At 38.6% G+C, this 19331-nt stretch overlaps 1 protein-coding gene and 1 long non-coding RNA gene across 2 annotated transcripts; one reads left to right on the top strand and one right to left on the bottom strand.

The window, feature by feature from the left end:
- Positions 1 to 84: 84 nt before the first annotated feature.
- On the top strand, positions 85 to 9438 carry LOC121899549 (T-lymphocyte activation antigen CD86). The gene is made up of 8 exons (XM_042415445.1): positions 85 to 207; positions 2968 to 2996; positions 3939 to 4006; positions 5155 to 5448; positions 6269 to 6562; positions 7621 to 7749; positions 7897 to 7924; positions 8151 to 9438. Exons 1-8 carry the CDS (start codon positions 202 to 204, stop codon positions 8197 to 8199), a joined length of 897 nt encoding a protein of 298 aa, XP_042271379.1. The 5' UTR covers positions 85 to 201; the 3' UTR covers positions 8200 to 9438.
- On the bottom strand, positions 7628 to 12435 carry LOC121899550. The gene is made up of 4 exons (XR_006096743.1): positions 12166 to 12435; positions 9902 to 9955; positions 7874 to 7911; positions 7628 to 7718 (listed from the first exon to the last, which is right to left on the bottom strand). It is a non-coding gene; the product is annotated as an uncharacterized LOC121899550 (long non-coding RNA).
- Between the last annotated feature and the right edge of the window lie 6896 nt (positions 12436 to 19331).

Genomic DNA, 19331 nt, shown 5'->3' with positions numbered 1-19331 from the left:
TTTGCTAAGTCTTTTTACAACTAGATTAGGACTACATGTGTGAGTCTTCAGGCTGATTCTTCAGGTTGTTTATTGCTGACACAGATATAAAGCATGTAGAAAAAAATGAAATGACTCATATAGCTCCACCCTTCGAAGTTTCTTTTATGAAGAGGAAGTCCCTCGCTCTTAGTCTCACACACACACAGACGGCAAGGCAGCATGATGGTAAGAGTTGTTTTTTCCTCTTTCCTGTTTCTTGTCTCTTTTGAAAACAATCCCTTTTACTATTTATCGCTATTAAATGTAGATGTCAGAAAGAAAGAATGTCATTCGCTGTCATGTCATAACATTTCTGTATGAAAGAAATACTTGAAAAGCCACTGAGCTGCAGCCCGTGAAGGTTCTGTGAGTGTTTGTTTGGGTGTGGGTGTGTGCGTATATATGTGTGTCTGGTCTCTTAACCTTTGAGAATCAAATCCTTGACAGGAAAAACATTGGTTTCAAGTGTTCTATAATTGTTTTAGTTGCTAGACTGTACATGATCAACATGCATATCAGAAAATAACTTTGCCCTCTGTCAGATCCAGATTGTCTAGTGTACAGTAAGTATGTGCAAACATGCGTTCATGGATTTTAAAAGTCTAGACAGTTACTCTGCTTTGTGTACACAGTATTTGAGAATAAGACAGATAGCACAAGAGAAAGTAATGATGAAATACATTACTTTTTACAACTGTCTGTGTCAATGCATGATACGTGCAACAGTGTAAATCACTTCCACTTGTGTATATACATGTATTTGCTGATTATATATGTGGCTGACAAGAGTTTGAACAGTTGAAGATACGTATATAACAAGACCGGGAATTGATAATGAAAGTATACACTATTTTGTGATTTAACTATGTAGATAATCATTTAATGAGCCCTAAATGATTGAAAATGAGAAAGGAAACAGAAAGTAAGCTTGTGTTTTGTGTTTCTTGAAAAAAAAGATAAGGTGCAGCTGTGTAGCAAGTGCAGCTAAATAAATAAACCTCTTCTGCCACAAGTTTCTCATCTCAATAGTACAGTATAATAATACAGCACTCAGTTTCACCCGAGAAAAGTCTTTGCAGTCCTCTCTGTTTTCACTCAAAGTAAGTCTCACTTAGTTTCCACGGGAGAAACTCAGTTGAGTTTGGCCGGTACCTCAGTAGCCAAAGTGTGATAAGACGCATGTGTTGACTGACTCAAAACAAGGCAGCAGGCCAAATAGTGCTTTGTAAATCATGTTACGTCATGTGGGAATCCCCATACTAGTGGATGATTATTTAAACATACAATCACTACTCTAACTGTTAACACTTAGCTATGAAGACAGCAAGATTTGATGACTGCTACATTATAAGTACTGTTGTGACAAAAGAAATGAGGGAAAACTAAATCTGTATCAACTCTATGAAGAAAAAATGATGAATTCCATAGTTGTTAATATAACTTTCACAATCCCTCTGGTATCACTTGTCCTGAAACTGGACAGACCAGTTACTGTACAGTCGGCAGTTAAATGGCCCTTGGGAATTTCCTGTGGTTTCTGCTAAGATCAGGCACTGCTGCTATAAAGTCACTCATTATGATGACTCGTGTATGTGGTGGTGTTTTCCCTGGTCCTTTTTTGTATTCAGGTTCTTTTTTGTTGCAATATTCTACGAATTTGTGTGTTCAATGCAAAAGGGAGCAAAAGTAGCCCAGGTAACTTCTGGACTATATATATATATATATATATATATATATATATATATATATATATATATATATATATATATGTATGTATGTATGTATGTATGTATATATTGTATTGTATTGTTTATGTATGTTTAAGTAAGGTGAGACCTGGTGTCTATGAAGACAAGGTGTGTGACATTTTGACTTGCAGACAGCTTTCACTGTCTTTTTCCTTGTACTTTTCCTGTTACACCATTGCCTGTAACTAAAAGATTTCACATATTGTTTTCCCCCTGGGAATTTTTTGAGATTTTAGGTTACTATCAGCAGGACTGTAGACGAGGAGTCACAAAAGAAATTTATTTCCTTTTGAACTATTTTATACTCAGTAGATAAACTTACTAGTTTCTAAACACCTCTTTTGAAATCAGTGTTTCTCCCTGGGAGAAAGTGAGGTTTCACACACTAATACACAGAAATACACTAACTGACTGATACTTTCAGCACTTGTCATGCTAATTTAAAAAGTTAATAAACAGAACATTTTATAATGCGAGTAGCAGCTAGGTAATGCAAGGGTCTACAAGATGAACGAAACCACTCAATTAAAATGTTGGTTTCTATAATACAAAACAATAGAAAACTAGACAGCAGTTTCCCCTTGCAGGTGGAGGGATACACCCTGCCATGTATTTTCTCTGATACTACTAACTGGGACTTTCTAACTTGATGTATATTGAAAACATTTTGGGTGTGTCCTTTCAGGGTGGCAGAAATCATTTTACTCACTCAAGACTGTGAGGGGTCTGTCAGACATTTAAGATAAGATTTTTTTGTGTGTTTGTGTATAGATACAAATGATTCAATTGATTTCACAGACAATGTCATTTTCAAAAACTAAATGTAATAGTATGTAAGTTGTGGCAGTTGCAGCCATAAAAAAGCAACAACTACAGTGTCACTACTATCCTTTAATGGTCAGGAGACATGACTAAGGTTTAGATTTACAAAAAGTTATGAAAAATAAATCAACCATTCACCTGCTAATTCAGAGCAAATTATCTACTGGCCAAATCTGATACACAGAAACAAATGATTAACATCAGACACGGCCAGTTGAGATTGTTGCATGAGCACTCTATCATAAACTTGCCACTCAAATTTATTGAAGCATGATTAATGCTGTTGTGCACCGACTTCAAGAAAAGAAAAACCAAACAAATTAAATGAAAGGAAAATCTATCCTATCAGTGATTAACTTGTTTGTCTTTTTGACAGGCATTGAGTTGGAATCTACAGTGCTTTCGGTAAGTACTCTCATTTTCTGTTTCATGATTATGGAGAAGGTGGACATCATGTGTGCATGATTCATGCACCATATTCATAGCTGTACATGGCCTTGAGTCCCACCCTTATCAGTACTTGTGAATTTTTATGATGCTTTCAACAGAGCGGCTAGTGATGTAGCCATGGAAGTGAAGATTACTGTAGTCCCTTCAAGAAATTGAATACTCCCTGATTAACTTGCCTTTTCTGTTTACTGCTGGGTGTAGTTTTACAGCAAGTCAACCACAAAACCTTTTCCGGAAATAACTAACAGGTGTTGAAAGATCTTAAACAACTACTTGACAGTAGTTGACAACATAGCTGTAGTATCCAACCATGTAACCAAGTAAAACCAAACAATAATACAGGTTTGTGACCTGGCATCACTTAATAGAGCTACTGCTGCCTGTGTCACAGAGTTATTTACTCACTATTTACTCAGTTATTTTTATTTCCTGGAGTTATAATTGTAACAAGTATTTCTATCCATAATGGTCCTGACTTTTAAATTGAAGTTGTTTTACTCTAAATTGGAGTCAACTCTACGAGGAACTAGTAATATAAAGCTCCCCATCCAGAAAGAAACAAATTGATTAGATCCTTGTGTGTCCTTGTTTTTGTAAATTAGAGGTAACACAATCATTTCAGCTTTAGAAAGTATGACTAATGGTGACAGAGGATTTGATGATCAGTCCATGTGAGCACATATGGAACCAATATTCAGGCTATCTCTGGGTACAGTCAAAAAGTATTATTTGTAATGTGAGCATCTAGTTTTTGTGCCTGTTTGTGGCTGTCTATCTGTCAAATTGTGTGAATGTATCTCTTTCTTATTGTTACTATAGTGCTACACTGTTACCCAGGTGACCATGTAAAGAATTATCATTATTTAACATATTTTATTTTTCATTCCTTCTCCCAAGAAACCAATGGCTTTCCCTACGGCCTCTGACTCTGGTTTTGGCTGTAATAGGGTTCTTTTCTGTCACAGGTGAGTAGTTCCTTCATATCAGTGCATCTTCAGTGAAACAAGTTATCTGAATAGATTTTATGAAAAAGGATTAGTGACATCAGCACTACTAAACTGATGTGTTATAATACAAACCTGCAGTGTTGACCGCATTTCCTGCAGCAGCAGGAAGCTGTTTTCAGCAATGTGCTAAAACACCTGGGCCACTGTGGCTCAGGAGGTAGAGCAGGTTGTTCACTAATCACAATGTTGGTGGTTTGATTCCCAGCTCCTCCTGTCCACATGTTGAAGTGTGCTTGGGCAAGATACTGAACCCCAAATTGCTTTTATCACTAACAAATACATTTAAGAGCATTTTAATGTTGTAGTTCATCAATGTGGAACCTATTTCTGATACTTTGGGTAGATTACTAGCATTTAAACTGAACCTGCAAAATATAAAATCTTATAAAATCTGTCTTATTCTCAAAATATTGTGTAGACAAAGTGGTACTGTATTCCCTTCTGAAACGTAGTGGAGTAGAATTACAACGTAGCATGAAATGGAAATACTCAAGTAAAGTACAAGTACCTCAACTTTGTACTTAAGTACAGCACTTGAGTAAATGTATGTAGTTACATTCCACCACTGGTGACTGACTGGTAAAGAAACAACACAAAAATAGATTTCTCAGAAGAGGGTGGACAGTCAAAACAGAGCTAAAAGGAGAGTGAATATTGGACTTACTGTACATTCATCACGTGACCAGAAAGACAATGAAAAGGAAAACTAAACTGAAAAACTTAAAAATTTTTATAGTTCACAGTAACTTCATTTTCGATATCATGACCTTTAGATCATGTAAAAGGGACGCTACTCGTCATGTATTTCACACAAAAAGAGAGGAACTGAGATTGGTCTGCCATGTCATGAAGAGGAGTTCTTAAAACAAAAACCCCTTCTCTTCACGCCCACTCACAGGCTAAAGTGAGAACTGTTCACTTACGTAATGTAAATTGCTCCTGTTGAGTTCAAGTCAAATGTCAAAGATGGTGAGCCATTTTGTTAACAGTTTTATTATTTGACACTACCAGGTTGTACGTTAAATTTTTCCCTCTGATGACTTCTATTTCACAAATGGTTTTCAGTATGCTCTAACACTTTATTCCTGCTTTTGTTTCTCCTCCAGAAAGTGTGGCTCAGATTTCGCTCAGAGGGGAGGTTGGTCAAAATGTGACCTTTCACTGCCCCTATGAAAAACAAAGGACGATTAATTGGGTCTACCTTCAGAGGGACAACGAATTTGTGAATGGCTACCATGCATCGAAAAATGTATCAGACGGTTGGGAGAACACCAGACTGGACAACAAGACAGCTGTGCAGATGTTCAACTTAAAAGTCTCACACAGTGGAAACTATCGTTGCATTATCGAATACCGTCATGGTCCCCTTGAGGAAAAATATATACACCTCAGTGTCACAGGTAAGAGTGGGAATTTTGGTTTATAACTTTTTGCAGCACTATGATGGAAAAATACACTGCATTGTAGTTTGCTGCCATCGGTGTGTGAGTGTGTGTGTTAATGGGTTGAATGCATGCCAAAAGACAGACAGATCAAGTTAGTGACTGGCAGTGACTGGTTAGTGACTGCATTACAAGTTAAAGTCCTGAATTCAAAATGTTACTCAAGGAAAAGTACTAGTATTATCAGCAAAATGTGCTTAAAGTATCAAAAGTAAAAGTATTCATAAGCATACTGGCTTATTTTAGAGTATTATGTTATTATAGTATATTATGTTGTTTGATTTTATCACTAACAAATATATGTAAGAGCATACAAGATCCCCTCCAAATGCACTTACAATGAAAGTGATGGGGACAACATCCACAGTCCTCGTTTTGTGCAAAAATGTATTTAAAAGTTTAAAACTTGACTTTACTGTCAATTTTACAGTTTAAGGCAGCTGGATTTGCAACCAGAGATGTGCTGTTTGGGATGAAGGAAATCTCACTCACAGAGAAGTTTCAAGAGATTACATTATCAGTTTGTGGTACAAAGATGGCATCAGAGCTTATTCTAAGTGATCTATCTGTGAATTCCTCATAGCACAAAAAACAAAATACTTTGCTTTGATCCACCCTTTCATCACTCTGTATTGGCGATTTGTCTGTGAGTGTGTGATCTACAACCTAAGGAGGCCTTGTGAAAACCCTTTGCATAGTTCATTTTTAATTAAATTAAGTTTCAGAAACCTTGACATGCTACCTGACAGTGCACATTTTCTGTCTCTCTTTCTTTAAGCCAACTACAGCAAACCTAATGTCACAATATCCTGTGATAAAAACCATGGCTATAGTTGCCTGGTGATATGTGCATCACAAGGTGGCTACCCACAAAGGAAGATGAGGTGGAGCGGAGCTGTGACTGGGAATACCAGCAGCCAGATGTGGAAAGTTTTGAACAGCAGCGAAGTGCCTGATCCAAACACCATGTTGTTCAACAGTTCCAGCACTGCATCCTTCAACTGTTCCTATGGAGAGCAGAGGTTTCTCAGCTGCTCTGTGGGCAACGTCACCTCAGAGTTGTTCAAAGTCTGTGAGTACTTAACTCCAAAAATAACCAGTCCTGATGGTTTCTTCATCAAAGTCTGTTTTATGCTTTCAACCACTGGACAAGTTTTGGGAAGTGTGAAGGGCAATGAAAACCCCTTGTTAAGCGATTAGTGATGGCTCCATGTTTGAGGAATGTGTGAGGGAAATTTTTGCATTGTGCACTTTTACATCTTCCTTGTCAATTTTATAGTTTGACTTTGGCAGAAGAGTTTAGAGTTTGTTTTTCTGTGAGGACATTGTAAAGCTTACACAACGCTACAGTAGAATAGCTTGTTCATACCACAGCCAAAATGCTGCACCATCTCTCATCCTATATTTTGCTGATGCAATAGTCATCAGCAATAAAGTTATGTGTCTCATCATCCATTTTTGGTAAAGGGCCCTTTCACCCAAGTTACAAAGTTCTGAACATGATAAAACTGCGTTTGTGTTTGTGTGTAAATTATATTGTTAGGTAGTGTGAATTTTTCAATCCTATTAGCCCCACAAAAAAGGTAACATTCACCTTTATTGATGGTGGGTGGAGGCTGGGACAGGTATCCCAAAACCAGTGCATATATAAAGAAAAAACTAACTGTATGGCTACACCATAAGGGAGGGAAAATGGGTAGAGTTTTTTTGTAACTTGGGTGAACTGACCCTTTAAAGGGTAAGTCTGGTGATTTATATTTTTTATCAACAAATCCCATAAAAATAATGACACCAACCATCAAGTGATCACCTTCCTGTTGTGTAACAAATCCGCAGCTAAAAATAATTCCCAGCAATCGACTCCTGTTTGAGTAATGTTTGCTAAAAATTACAGTGACCAGCTCTTTTAGAACATTATTTAGCCTTTTTCCTTTTTAAATTTTCAGAAGACACACATAGGCTTGGGGCTAAGAAGTCGGAAAATATTGAGAAATGGACTAATACATTGTCAGTTTTGGTCTTCAAATCAGATTTGCTGACAATAAGAAAAACATAAAATTCATGCTTCAAACTCATCCGTCCCAGTACTTACATTCTTGACTGTGATATACATTTTGTTCTCATCCAAAGGTGTACCCCAGAAACCAGATAAGAAACCTGGCGATCATACTATGATGGTAGCAGCCATCTGTGCAGTGGCGGTTGTCGTGATTGGGCTACTGTTGCTCCTGTGGACATGCAGGAAACAAAGACAGGCAGGTAAGGAGACAAGAGAACTTAAATTTGTAACAATATAGCTGTTTTACAAATATTTACATTTCTGGTTGTGAGGATACTGAGAGATTCAGTATTAATATCTTTAAAGTGAAGTGCAAAAACTTACAGCAGTTTCCTTCTGGTTTTCAGGAGCAGCAGCAGGAGCTGTGAGGCCAGAGTAAGTGGGTGTTTACCAGACACAACTGCCCACATGTCACAGTTCTTTAATTACATACATGAGTAATGTAAAAATTAAGCTGATGAAGATTTTCATTAATCTCAGTTGCTCTAAAATGTTGTAACATACATCATATACAGAACATGGCACACATTTTGTATTACTACAATGTCACATTGACCTCATTCCTTCCTATAATTCTTTCCTTTATATTTTTCCATTCTAGGGAGGTAGTAGTCCTCAGAGGCATCAACAAAGAGGAAGAAGCATCTTGAGTGGTGAACTGGCAAAGAATATCCGATTTTTATTTTAAAAATCTAAAAAATCTTCTAGAATCTAGAATTGAAAGTGTATGTCACTACAGTGTACATTACATTTGTGACCGACTGAGAAGCCAGTCGGTCGGTGACAAGCCAGTGTCTACAAGAGTTGGTGACTCACTAGGGACTGCATCCTGTTGACATTTCACTGACACTTGTGACTTTTAAGTGTTTGAGGAAGTAATTGTTAATCGTATGCTTTTGCTGGTGAAGTACAGTGTGTCATTCAACTGAGAAAAGTTTGCTTCTCAAAAAAAAAGGACTTTTCTAGTGGTTTTGTGACGAGATTGTTGTTGTGTACTGTTTGAGGGAAATACTTCCCAGCACTGTGACAAACACCATCAATAGAAAAAATTATTGTATTTAAAGCTTGACAAACTATATATTTTATTATTACACTGACCTCTATGGGCTTGAGTGATTTGTTACACTTGCTGGAAGTGTCCCTTTTGGGCTGTTGTATCATTTTTAAATACAGTGTAATGTTGTTACACTTCAGAATTCCTTAATTTTAGCCCTGCATTTCTGTTGTCTTTAGTATTTGGCTTTGTGGAAATACATATATTTTTAAATTTCATAATAATAGAACAGTCAATGTTTATCCTGTCTAGTTAGTATTTTGAAATCCACCAAAAGGACTGCAGAAAAGATGACAGATGTCAGAATACAGTGTTTGCACGTGAATTAGTTCTTTGCACTTTTTCTGCATTTTCTGCAGTATGCAGCTGAATCCAGTATTCCGAGATTCTGGTGTGCAATATTGAATACATGAAGGGAAAGTTTTTTTTTTTCTTTTTTCTTTTTTTGTTCATTAAATTGCCGTTACCCTGAAATAATATTTTGGTTGTTTTCACAATGCTGCCATTTTTTTTTTCCCTCAGCTGACTCTTCTTACCTGAAAAACACCCTTTTGTATGCTATTTTTCTAAATATTTATTTAATTTTATGTTTTTTTCTTCAGAAATATGTATATCATTTACTCTGTTTACACTATTCTGGGTAAGGAGGCTCCTGTTATTCCTCCTTCCATGGAATTACCAAACAATCTCAAAGGGCTGCTTTTGTTTCCTAAATCTATATGAAACACTGCCCACACTTGAATTGTTTGTTTGGCATTGCTTTTGATTTTATCTCATTTGTCTTCGGAAACCACTGAAATGTACAACCAATTAAACTCATCAAATGTAATTTTTATTGTGTTGTGGGAAGAGTTACATTTTTGTTTGCTTTACCATGTGGTCAGAATATCCTCTTTGAACTGCTGCAGTAGACTGTATTTAGACAATTTACTATGTTTCACTGGGGGCTTACAGTAATAGAAATGTATTCATAAAATTTACCCCAATTAGGTTTTTTTTTCACTTGCAATATATTTTATCACCACTAGATGTAGTACTAGCACCACAGAGGGGGGATGGCTCTCTTGCTGTCACTGCTGATAGAAGTTGGTGTTGTGTATACTAAATAACATCTGAATATTATTTTGAACTACCACATCTATAAGCCTGATTACATTTGTCATGAACTAGCCTGCTAAAGCAACTTCATTTCCGTCTGCCCGGGGAATGAAACAGTGTTTATGCATTCAGCACATGATGTATAATCAGAGCAATGTGAATACAATCCTTTTAAACAGGATACAAAATGTCTCTCTGACCTCAGTATGTGGTCACCTGCCAGGAGTGAGGCTGGGTAGCTCTGCCCTGGTTTACTGGAGGAAAAGAGAAGAGAAAGAAGAGGAGGAAAGAGGAGAGGATGGTAGATTAGAATGTGAGGTGACGTCAAAGGAGGGAAGAAAGGAGGAGATGTAAGGCCACTTGCCCACATGAGTCTATTGGGTCTGTGAGTTTCCTGAGAAAAGAGACAGGAGAATGTTCTGTCTAACATTAAACAGATACACATTACAGTAAACTGTCTTAATGTATATGTCTCTGTCTCGCTTTTCTTCCTGTTAAACCTTTTCCTTCCTCTCCATTTGTCTTATTCACTCGTTTTCTCTCATGAGTCACCGTGACAGGCTGTCAGTCCACCTCTCTGCCCTGTGTTTACATTGGGCAGCAGAGCTGCACCAGGCTGGTTGCACTTCAGGAATGTAACCCCAAGGTCCCTGCCCTCCTCCTCCTCCTCCTCCACCTCCTCCTCCTTTCCCTTATCCCCATCTTTTTCATTCCCTCCTTCATTCTTTTATTCCCCCATTGCATGGACTCACTCCTTCCCCTTCTCCTCACTTTCCTTCTCTTCCTTCTTCTGTCATTTCCCTTCTGCTCCTCTCCTCCCTCTAATTATCCTGTCCTCTAGCCCATCACCCCCCACCCCAACCCTCCCCTCACAAGCTCCCCTTCCTCTCCTTCTGCCGCCATTCTCTCTTCGTTTCCCTAACCCACCCTTTTCTCCTTCTCCTTTCTCTCTTCCGAACCTCCACTCCCCCTCTCCCCTTTTTCTATTCCCTCTTTAAAATTCAGAGAGCATTGTCCAAGCTCACTTACAACCCCCCCTCCCTTTTTCCCCTGTCATCATCCCCTCACCTCCCACTCCTCCCCATCTCCCTGTCCTCCCTCCCCTCATTCCTCTGCTGTCTAACCCAAACAAACCAGGGAGGACTTTCCTCTGTGGTGGCTGTAGGAGAAAAACACCACATGTCAGACTTGGTTTAAACATAAACATTAGTCAATTTGAGGTACTGGAAAAGGATATGAGGCGCTTAAGTTCAACATGAGATCAAGCTACTATTAGGGAATCTTAACTTTAAAATGTACTACTGAATATACAAATATCAGAGCAGTGAACAGTATATTTTGGTGTATATTGGAAAATACACTTTGGAATGGTGTATTTGCACCAAAGAGACTAAAACCAATGGACACCCACAGACAAACGATAAAAAGCCATTTTTGTTGTATTAACTAACACACAAAGCACCAAACCACACAAAGAATTAAACTTAAAATAAAGGTTTTTATCCCTTTTACTATGAGGAGGGCCTAGGGTTGAATTTGCATGACAAATATCACTGATTTTGTATAGCAACTTATTATAGTCAAGCATAAAAACCATTGTGAGATTTCAAATAAATATTTTAGAGGCTATAACAACTTGTATTTGAGTTACTAAACTCTGAACTCTGAAGTTTCCAAATTGAATTCCGCATTTAAGATACATCAGGAGTCAGAGGAAAGCAAGCAGTTCTGTTAATTATGAACAATCTAAGCAGACTGTTCTGTTTTCCAGTGACGCAGCAGAGTGTGTAATCTCCTGCTTAATGGAGAGCACTTTCAGTCAGAACACAGGCCTGTGGCATTTCTCAGCAAGCGGTGTATGACCTCTGCCACACTGTTCTGTGTGGCGTCCATACCAGGGGATTTATAATCAGATTATACTAGTTATGAAAGTCAACTAGATTAGTTTTAGTGCAGGGGAGCCGGAGTACAAGGCATCGATTCACAGTGGGAGAGGGGATCTGATCAGCATGAGGGAGATTGGGTTGTTAACGTTCTCAAAATAACACCAGGCATTTCACTGTCACTGAATCAGATACGTGTGTGTGTGGCTGTGTGCATGCATGTGCAGTGTAATAATGCAAATAATGTAGAGTAAGGTGTAATTAACAACATAAATAATAAGTATCACATCTTATTCAAAATACACTTGAATTTTATCAAATTTCAATATTTTTTAATGTTTATTGTGTGTATTTGTACTGATAGAGATATAAATATTAGTATTTTGCTTTTTTCTCCCATTGGAACTGTAACTGTAACTTTCTTAACACTAGATTGAAAAAAGAGCATATAAAATAGAGCCTAATTCTCTACAGAAAATAAATCACCCAAGTGTTTGCCAACTAATCATAATTGAGAATATAGGCATCTTTTCCCGCTGTGTTCATCAGAAACATAAAATACCTCACACAGATTCAGTTACCATTTCAGAGTGAAGGTTCCACGTCTGTGCTTTGGTGGTGCGTGGCCCTTTTTGTTCTGATTGTAGCAGATGCCTTTTGTGGATGGTTGGTTGGTAGAAACGGTATGAGGTTGACAGAGCAGAGACGGGTCACAGAGGTTCAACTCTGGTGCTTCAGCTGAGTGATCATGTTGTTGCTGTCACTGCAGAAACCCTCTCCCTGACCCCCTGAGACAGGAGAGGTGACCTGGAAGCATTTATCACCTCTGTGCTTTCTGACCCATGACCTGAAGCCTGAGATTGGGAATAAAAAAACACAAACACACTATAGGGGAGAAGGGTGGAGATAAGGAAAAAGGGGAAGGGTTAAACAATTCGACATCATATACATTAACATCATAGGATAGCATTTTGTTACATTTCTCATGAGATGAGTTAGCATACTTCTAGAAGAAGAATTGCTTTTTATGCTTAGAAAGTTATAGTGGTGGGTTTATGAAGCTGTCCAGTGTGGGTTGTGGGTGTGCGCATCAATGACAATATTTCTCTTGGTCAGAAGATGAAAATATTGCCGTTGTATATGTGTGGTCCCTGTTCGGTTGAGCCAAGAGCCATCAGCAGAGACTTGACAGAGCTTGAAACAAGTTGAGAGAAAGAGAGATGTTTTTTGGCTTGGAGCCCACTGGAACTATTAACACTTCTCAGTAATGGTGATACACCAAAGGAGTGCTTGGCCAAGGCCTTTTCAACTAGGCCGTGACCCAAAATCTAAAGTTGTGTGTGTTTGCCTGTGTGTGTGTATGTGTAGATGAGCGAAATCTGAGCAGACATTGACAAGAGTCACATCTCCTTTGAATATTTATAGAACTGCTTAAGATGTGACCTTTTGCACACACAAAACACCCTAACACATGTACACACACACTCAGAGAGCACTGTATACAATCAGATTTTGTACAGTCTACCTATCTACCTATCTATCTATCTATATTATGCTTCTTTCCAGGAAACTGTAGTGTCAACATTTTTCTTCTGCCTGAGACACTCAGACAGGTGATCATACTGAAGCTGACTGTCCCACAGGAGGATCATATGAGGAAAGCCCGTGAGAGGAACCAGTGTGTGGGATTGGTGGGTGAGATGTCTTGTTGGCTGCAGACCATTGGCAGCCTCATGTTTCTGCAGAGGCTGAATATCAAAGACCATCAGAATTTGTAATGTGTGTTGTGGAAGACTGTAAGTGACCTCATACATGCAACAACATTATAATCCTTACTACTCACTGCTCCTCAGTACTTTTCCACTGTGTGACAATCAAGTGTTGGATATTGACATTTTACATCCTTTAGAAGAATCTGCCAGTGTGACCTTATTTGGTCACTGTGACGTTTTCCTGTTGCACCGCAGTGGTACAATAAAAAGACAACTGCACAGTAATAAATTGTAGATTCTTGGCTTGTATGCTTTTCTCTTCATGCACATGAATAAGGAATTCAGTGTAGATTGAGGAGATAGTGGGATTTATTAGAGAGCAGATAAAAAAATGGAATAGTTGAATTACTCCAAACACACAATGACTTTGCCAAAATTGGCTAATTTTGAGTGGTTGTTTATTTCCTGTGGGATATCAGATCCAGGACATCATATCATTGGAATTAGCAATGATGAATGAACAAGTGTAATTGTATAAAAATCTTTTCTGATGAAAAATTAACATCCTAGTTCATGGAGATCACAAAGTGTATGTTAGCAGATGTGCTGTCTAACCTTTGAGCAAAACTATATCCTGTTAATTTCATTAAGATAGCAACAACTGAGAATATGCCAGTTACGGCATTGAGTGATGATCAGGCTGTTTTGTACGTGTGTGGATGCATGGAACAGTTATCTTCTCCATACAACTATATACCTTCTGCAAGGAGAAGGTGCAAAAAGGGGGAAATGTATGAAAATGTGTGAGTATGTTCTTGTGTGTGCCTGGGCCTATGAGCTGTACATGGAGGGGACACAATTAGCAGCTGAAACTGAGAAAAGATGTGAAGGAAAATGGCTGACATGCTGTGCAAGCTGGGGATACTTGACACCAACAGGTCCCTACAGCAACCTCCACTTAAATTTATCTCTACACCTCAGACGTGGTGAGGGATTTGAGGAGGGACAGAGTGTACAGACGTGTATGTGGCTGAAACACAGAGACATGTGAAGACACCTCACATAGAGAAACCTTTGCATGTTTTTCTTCCCATATTTCAGTGTGGGAGTTTGTATGTGTAGGCGTGTGGCTGTGTAAATGAGGATGTGTGTATATATATGTGTGTGTGTGTGTGTGTGTCTGTATTTGCGTGTGTGTAATAAGAGACACCTGAGACAGTTAGAAGGTCATTCCTGGAGTCTGGTCACATAGCTTTGATCATTTTCCCGTCGCCTCAGAAATAGACCTGAGAGGACAGGACTGGCACAAACTCTCCCTTCCTGTGTGTGTGTGTGTGTGTGTGTGTTTGTGTGTGTCAGAGAGCGAGGCCAAGGGAGAGTGCTTGCCCAACATACTGACCGGGAATCCACACTTGTTTATAGTGCACAAGCCTGCTTTGCATGACTGCACTAATGCATTTGCACCCGCACCTTTGTCTGCCAGAGCTTGCATTTGCTGTGTGAATGTGTTCATGGACATGTATGTAAATGTGTTTGGGGACAGTGTGTGTGTTTGTGTGTGCACTCATGTGAGTGTTAACAGGTGTTGTTGGGCATTCTTAAGTTGTCAAAACATTAAATTTGAGCTTGAGTCTCAAACTAGACTGTGAGAGCTGCCCCCTTGCAGACAACACTAAAACACGCACGGAAATTTGCACCCACACACACAACCAAACAGTCTTAATGACCAGTTTCTTTTACAACAGGTGCGATCCCTAAAATAATACACATTACAGTGTGTGTGTGTGTTTAGGGAGAGAGATAAAAAGACAGAGACAGAGTCAAATCTTTGTGTGTGTGTTCATGCATGCATCACAAGCAAAGTGAGTCCCTCAGCAACTACATCAATACCCATAAATCTTCATTTCTTCACATTCCGCAAACATCATCATTATCTCAGAGTGCATGACAGAGCGTTTATGAGCTACTATCATCAACATGCAATCGGATTTTTGTTAGACTTGAGGCGACCACATAAATTCATATCTCAATCGATTTTCAGTGGTATTTTTCAACAAGTTTGCAAGTTTACAAGGAGCAAGAGTAGACAATGTGGAAAGAGATGCCCTGCTCCATTTTTGGTTTATTGAATTATGACTTCAGCAAATCTTGTAAGGCGAGGACTCATTCAGAGAGAGAGATTTGAGTAGGCCTTGAAAGTTTTAATTTGCCTATAAAGCAGCACACATGTCAATGGGAAATGACTCACCACACAGGGCACCAATTACAGTAAATACTAAAACCACCCAGCAGGCGATGCTTCTTGTTACAAAAATGATTGGTCTTTTCCCCATTTTGTGACCAGTTTTCTGTCACAAATGATAACTTCATGAAATTTGAAGATTTAACAATGTTTTTTAAACTGTCTACATTGTCTTTGCTCATTCAGCAGTTGAAATCCTAACAAGATGTTTCCTTTGGCTCACCGAGATCTGAAATTGCATGTTTTCCAATTTATACTTAGATGAGATTTTTTATTCCTCAGCTATACAGCATAGGTGCTAAGAGGACAGAGCACATTTACTCAAATAATGGATCCTCACAGTTATTCAGATAAGCACAGACATCACTTTGTAGTCAGTCTTCAGCCATATAAGACCCCAACTTAATTTAAACAACTTGTCTATAAACAGATTTGATGCTTATCCTTCCTGCACACACAACTGCTCTGCACTGTATCTGTGCTCGCTACCACCAAGAAATTTACCTCCCTGCATCTGCATCTGATAAGCTGAGTCGAAGATGTCCTAAAATGGCTACTGTACAGAATAAATAGTGTCCCCCTCACGTATATTAATGGGGTGGGAAAAATATTAGGAACACTTTTCAATATAATGCAGTCCAGCACACCACCACCACCACCTACTACGACCTCAATAATAAACATAAAGTAGAATTATCACCTTTCTGACAATGTCAACAAAAACTGAACAGGTATAAACTTCATAAAATTAGAATTTATGGAAGAGCTGTTGTGTTGGATTGCATTAGATTGCACAGGAGTTTCTAATAAAGTGTTTGGTGAGTGTATATATAAAAATGTAAGGTTCAAAGAAAAAGAGAGATCAAATGAACATATCCTTCACATCCTGACCGTAGGAGTGGATCATGTTGTCGTTGGCCCACATAACTGTGTTGCTGAGTTTTGTTAAAAATACTAAAAATTTGTTTGAAGTGCAATCAAGGTAAAACCTTTTTTCGAGCTGGCAGTCTCCATTATATTCTGATACTGTTGGTTAGATTCCTAATCTTTGCAAAGCAACAGCAGTAAATTATGTACAGCAACAAGTCACCAGGTGTTACACTTGATATGAGAAAGAGAGGAGAAGCTTTCATTAGATTGATGCTCCCTCTGTGGGTTGTTTTGCACAGCGTTTGAACCAAACATCATCTCTGTCAGAGCTAACCTTTGCTTGACGAGGACTTTCGTCTTCTTTGGAGCCATTACACAGAAAGGTAGATGCTTGTTTGAATAAATGCCCAGAAAAAAGGAGTATCCTTGTTTGAAACTTTGCACAGGGACCATGTTTGGTTGTATTTCAAATCGCTGGGAGGCCCAAAGGCACTATCAATCCATTATAAAGGTATTGCAGCATCTCATCTTTCTCAGAGCAGAGCGGAACATAGGAGGGGAGGGGAATGATTGGGGTGGGGGGGTACACCGCATGCTTGGCCGACTCTCCCAACAGTTCCAGTGAGACCAATCTCTGGAAGCAGAATAGACATTGTTAAAGTACGTTACCATGGGACACAGCCAGGCTCACCTTCCTGTTTCACAACCGAGAAAATAGATGAGAAAGACGTACATTCACAGAGACAAATGCACCCAAACATGCAGGCATTCACTCTGAGACCGGAGGAAAAAACAAACACTGAACACACACACATACACACACGCACACATACACACACACACACACACATATAAACACAAGGGACTGGGTGTAAATCAAAAGCATGTTATATGCAAACAGAGAAGGGGAGATCAGAAGCCCTGAGGAGGGGAAGGAGATTGCGATCGCAACAGACGAGAGAGTGGGGAATATCAACAATTTGTGTCTATCCTAAATCAGAATTTGTGTTGTTCCTGTGAAACCTTCCCACCCACATCTGTGCACAGAATCAAGTATTCATTTTTTTTTAAAGGTAGACACTAAAAATCCAACATGACTTCTTAAGATATCAAGAAATATATTTAGATGCGATACTGTACATTGCACAGCATTTTTCCTGCCTTCTTTCACACAAACTGTAGGTTGAATCTGGACTGCCTGGGGAGTAGAGATGTTGAAAATTTTTTATTTCATTTTATAGATTAACATTGAAAGCCTTAACAGTGATTACAGGCAATTGGAAAGCAATATATAAGCAAGCTAGGAAGCCAGAATTGGGAATAAAACAATTTTACAACCAGATTTTAAATAATTTTGCGCTTCAATACTGTGTCAAAGGTTTTTGATAAAAGACAGCAGCCTTGTTCATGCTGGGTGTGCCATGCTTCTGCAATGCAAGTCTGATATTACTGCATGCGCTACAACCTGGACAGAAAGTAGAAATTATCTTAATTATCTGCAACACTCCACATTCCCTGGTTCAGTGATGGTTTCTGGAGGTTATGGCATCCCCCACAAGAACGTTCTGTCAGATCTGTTCTTTATAACTCAGTTTGCATTGCAGTCAATATGTCTCCTCAAACTTGTTTTGGCTGCTTTTGAAAGCTTTGCAAAAAAATATGTATGCTTTTGTCTTTTACTTTCCTACATTTATCTGTATTATTTTACTGTATTTTTCCTCCATTCTCCAACTTTCCCATTTTGTTTTCATTCTTTTCATGTGTGAGGGGAGGTTGGGGAAATGAAAAATATGAACCGCATACCTTTCCACTAAATCAAAAGTTGAGTGATTATGAGGCTAATATCTCTATTGGCCTGGACTGGTTCAGGTTGGCCCAAAAAAATTCTGTTATTTTTCTTACAGACGGACAGCTGGATGCAGACATTATATGCACACATTTAATTTAGCTTTCACATTATTGCTGCCATCTACTATCCCTTTACTGTGCTGTATGTTATGACTGTCTTTTGTTTGTGAATTTCTCTCTCTTTCTCTTTCTCTTTCACACACACTGGAAGCAGCCTTCCTCTGTCCTTGAAGCCATCCATTTCTCGTCAGCTATTGATTTTCTATTGTCAGAAGAAATAATAATAGAGATTTCTTGACGTTTGGATATTGAGATGCATCAAATATACATCAAAGAGCCACATTGATCAGAAGACTGCCAGGGGAGACAGAGAGATGGGAGAAATAAACAAGGGTGAGCCTTTTTTTTTATCATGATCCACATACAGTACAGCTTCTAACAAACCAGCTACTGTGTCTGCAATGTATTGAAACTTCGCTCAAAAACACATGCATAATTGAGCAGAAAAACACCCTGGAAAACAGTACAAAATACTAGCTTTCTGCCATGGTGTTTTTGTTGTGATATGTTGTCTTGGTGTTCTGGCGAGCGTTTCTGGAGTGCTTCGTTCAAAAAAAATTGTTTAATATAAGACAATGGAGCCTTTAAACAGTGTAATTTTTTGTGGTCCAGGGAGCTCTTTTTGGCACACAGAAGTGACCACAGAGCCAGAATGTGAACTGACTGGCAGTGTTAAATCTAACTGATTAATACACACTTTATATAAAAATAGAAGTATGCACAGAATAGACAGTTGGATAGTTAATATGGAGGAGACGGTTTGTTTATTAAACACAGACTGTTCATTTGATAGAGAAAGCATGTGTTGTGGGGCTCGTCATGATTTGACACTCAAAGCCAATCTTACCCAGAAGCTTTATAAATCCACAAAATGACCAGCATACTACTGGGCCAGGAAAAATCTGCTCAAAAATAGTGCAACAGCCAAGACACATTTTTACATGTTCAAAAATATTAAAGGACTGCCAAATTATATTCATAAGAACAAAGCGCCTGTCTACAACTTTGACAGAAA

This window comes from Thunnus maccoyii, chromosome 6, assembly GCF_910596095.1.
Source record: "Thunnus maccoyii chromosome 6, fThuMac1.1, whole genome shotgun sequence".
In the NCBI taxonomy this organism is placed as follows: domain Eukaryota; kingdom Metazoa; phylum Chordata; class Actinopteri; order Scombriformes; family Scombridae; genus Thunnus; species Thunnus maccoyii.
The sequence above is the reverse complement of the archived record's forward strand: the minus strand, read 5'-3'. Positions and strand labels throughout refer to the sequence as shown.

Excerpts from the sequence above, each read along its gene's own strand:
- LOC121899549 (XM_042415445.1), top strand. Across the intron at positions 4,007-5,154 it reads AGGGTTCTTTTCTGTCACAG|AAAGTGTGGCTCAGATTTCG; the intron begins GTGAGTAGTTCC and ends TTTCTCCTCCAG. Across the intron at positions 7,925-8,150 it reads GCAGGAGCTGTGAGGCCAGA|GGAGGTAGTAGTCCTCAGAG; the intron begins GTAAGTGGGTGT and ends TTTCCATTCTAG.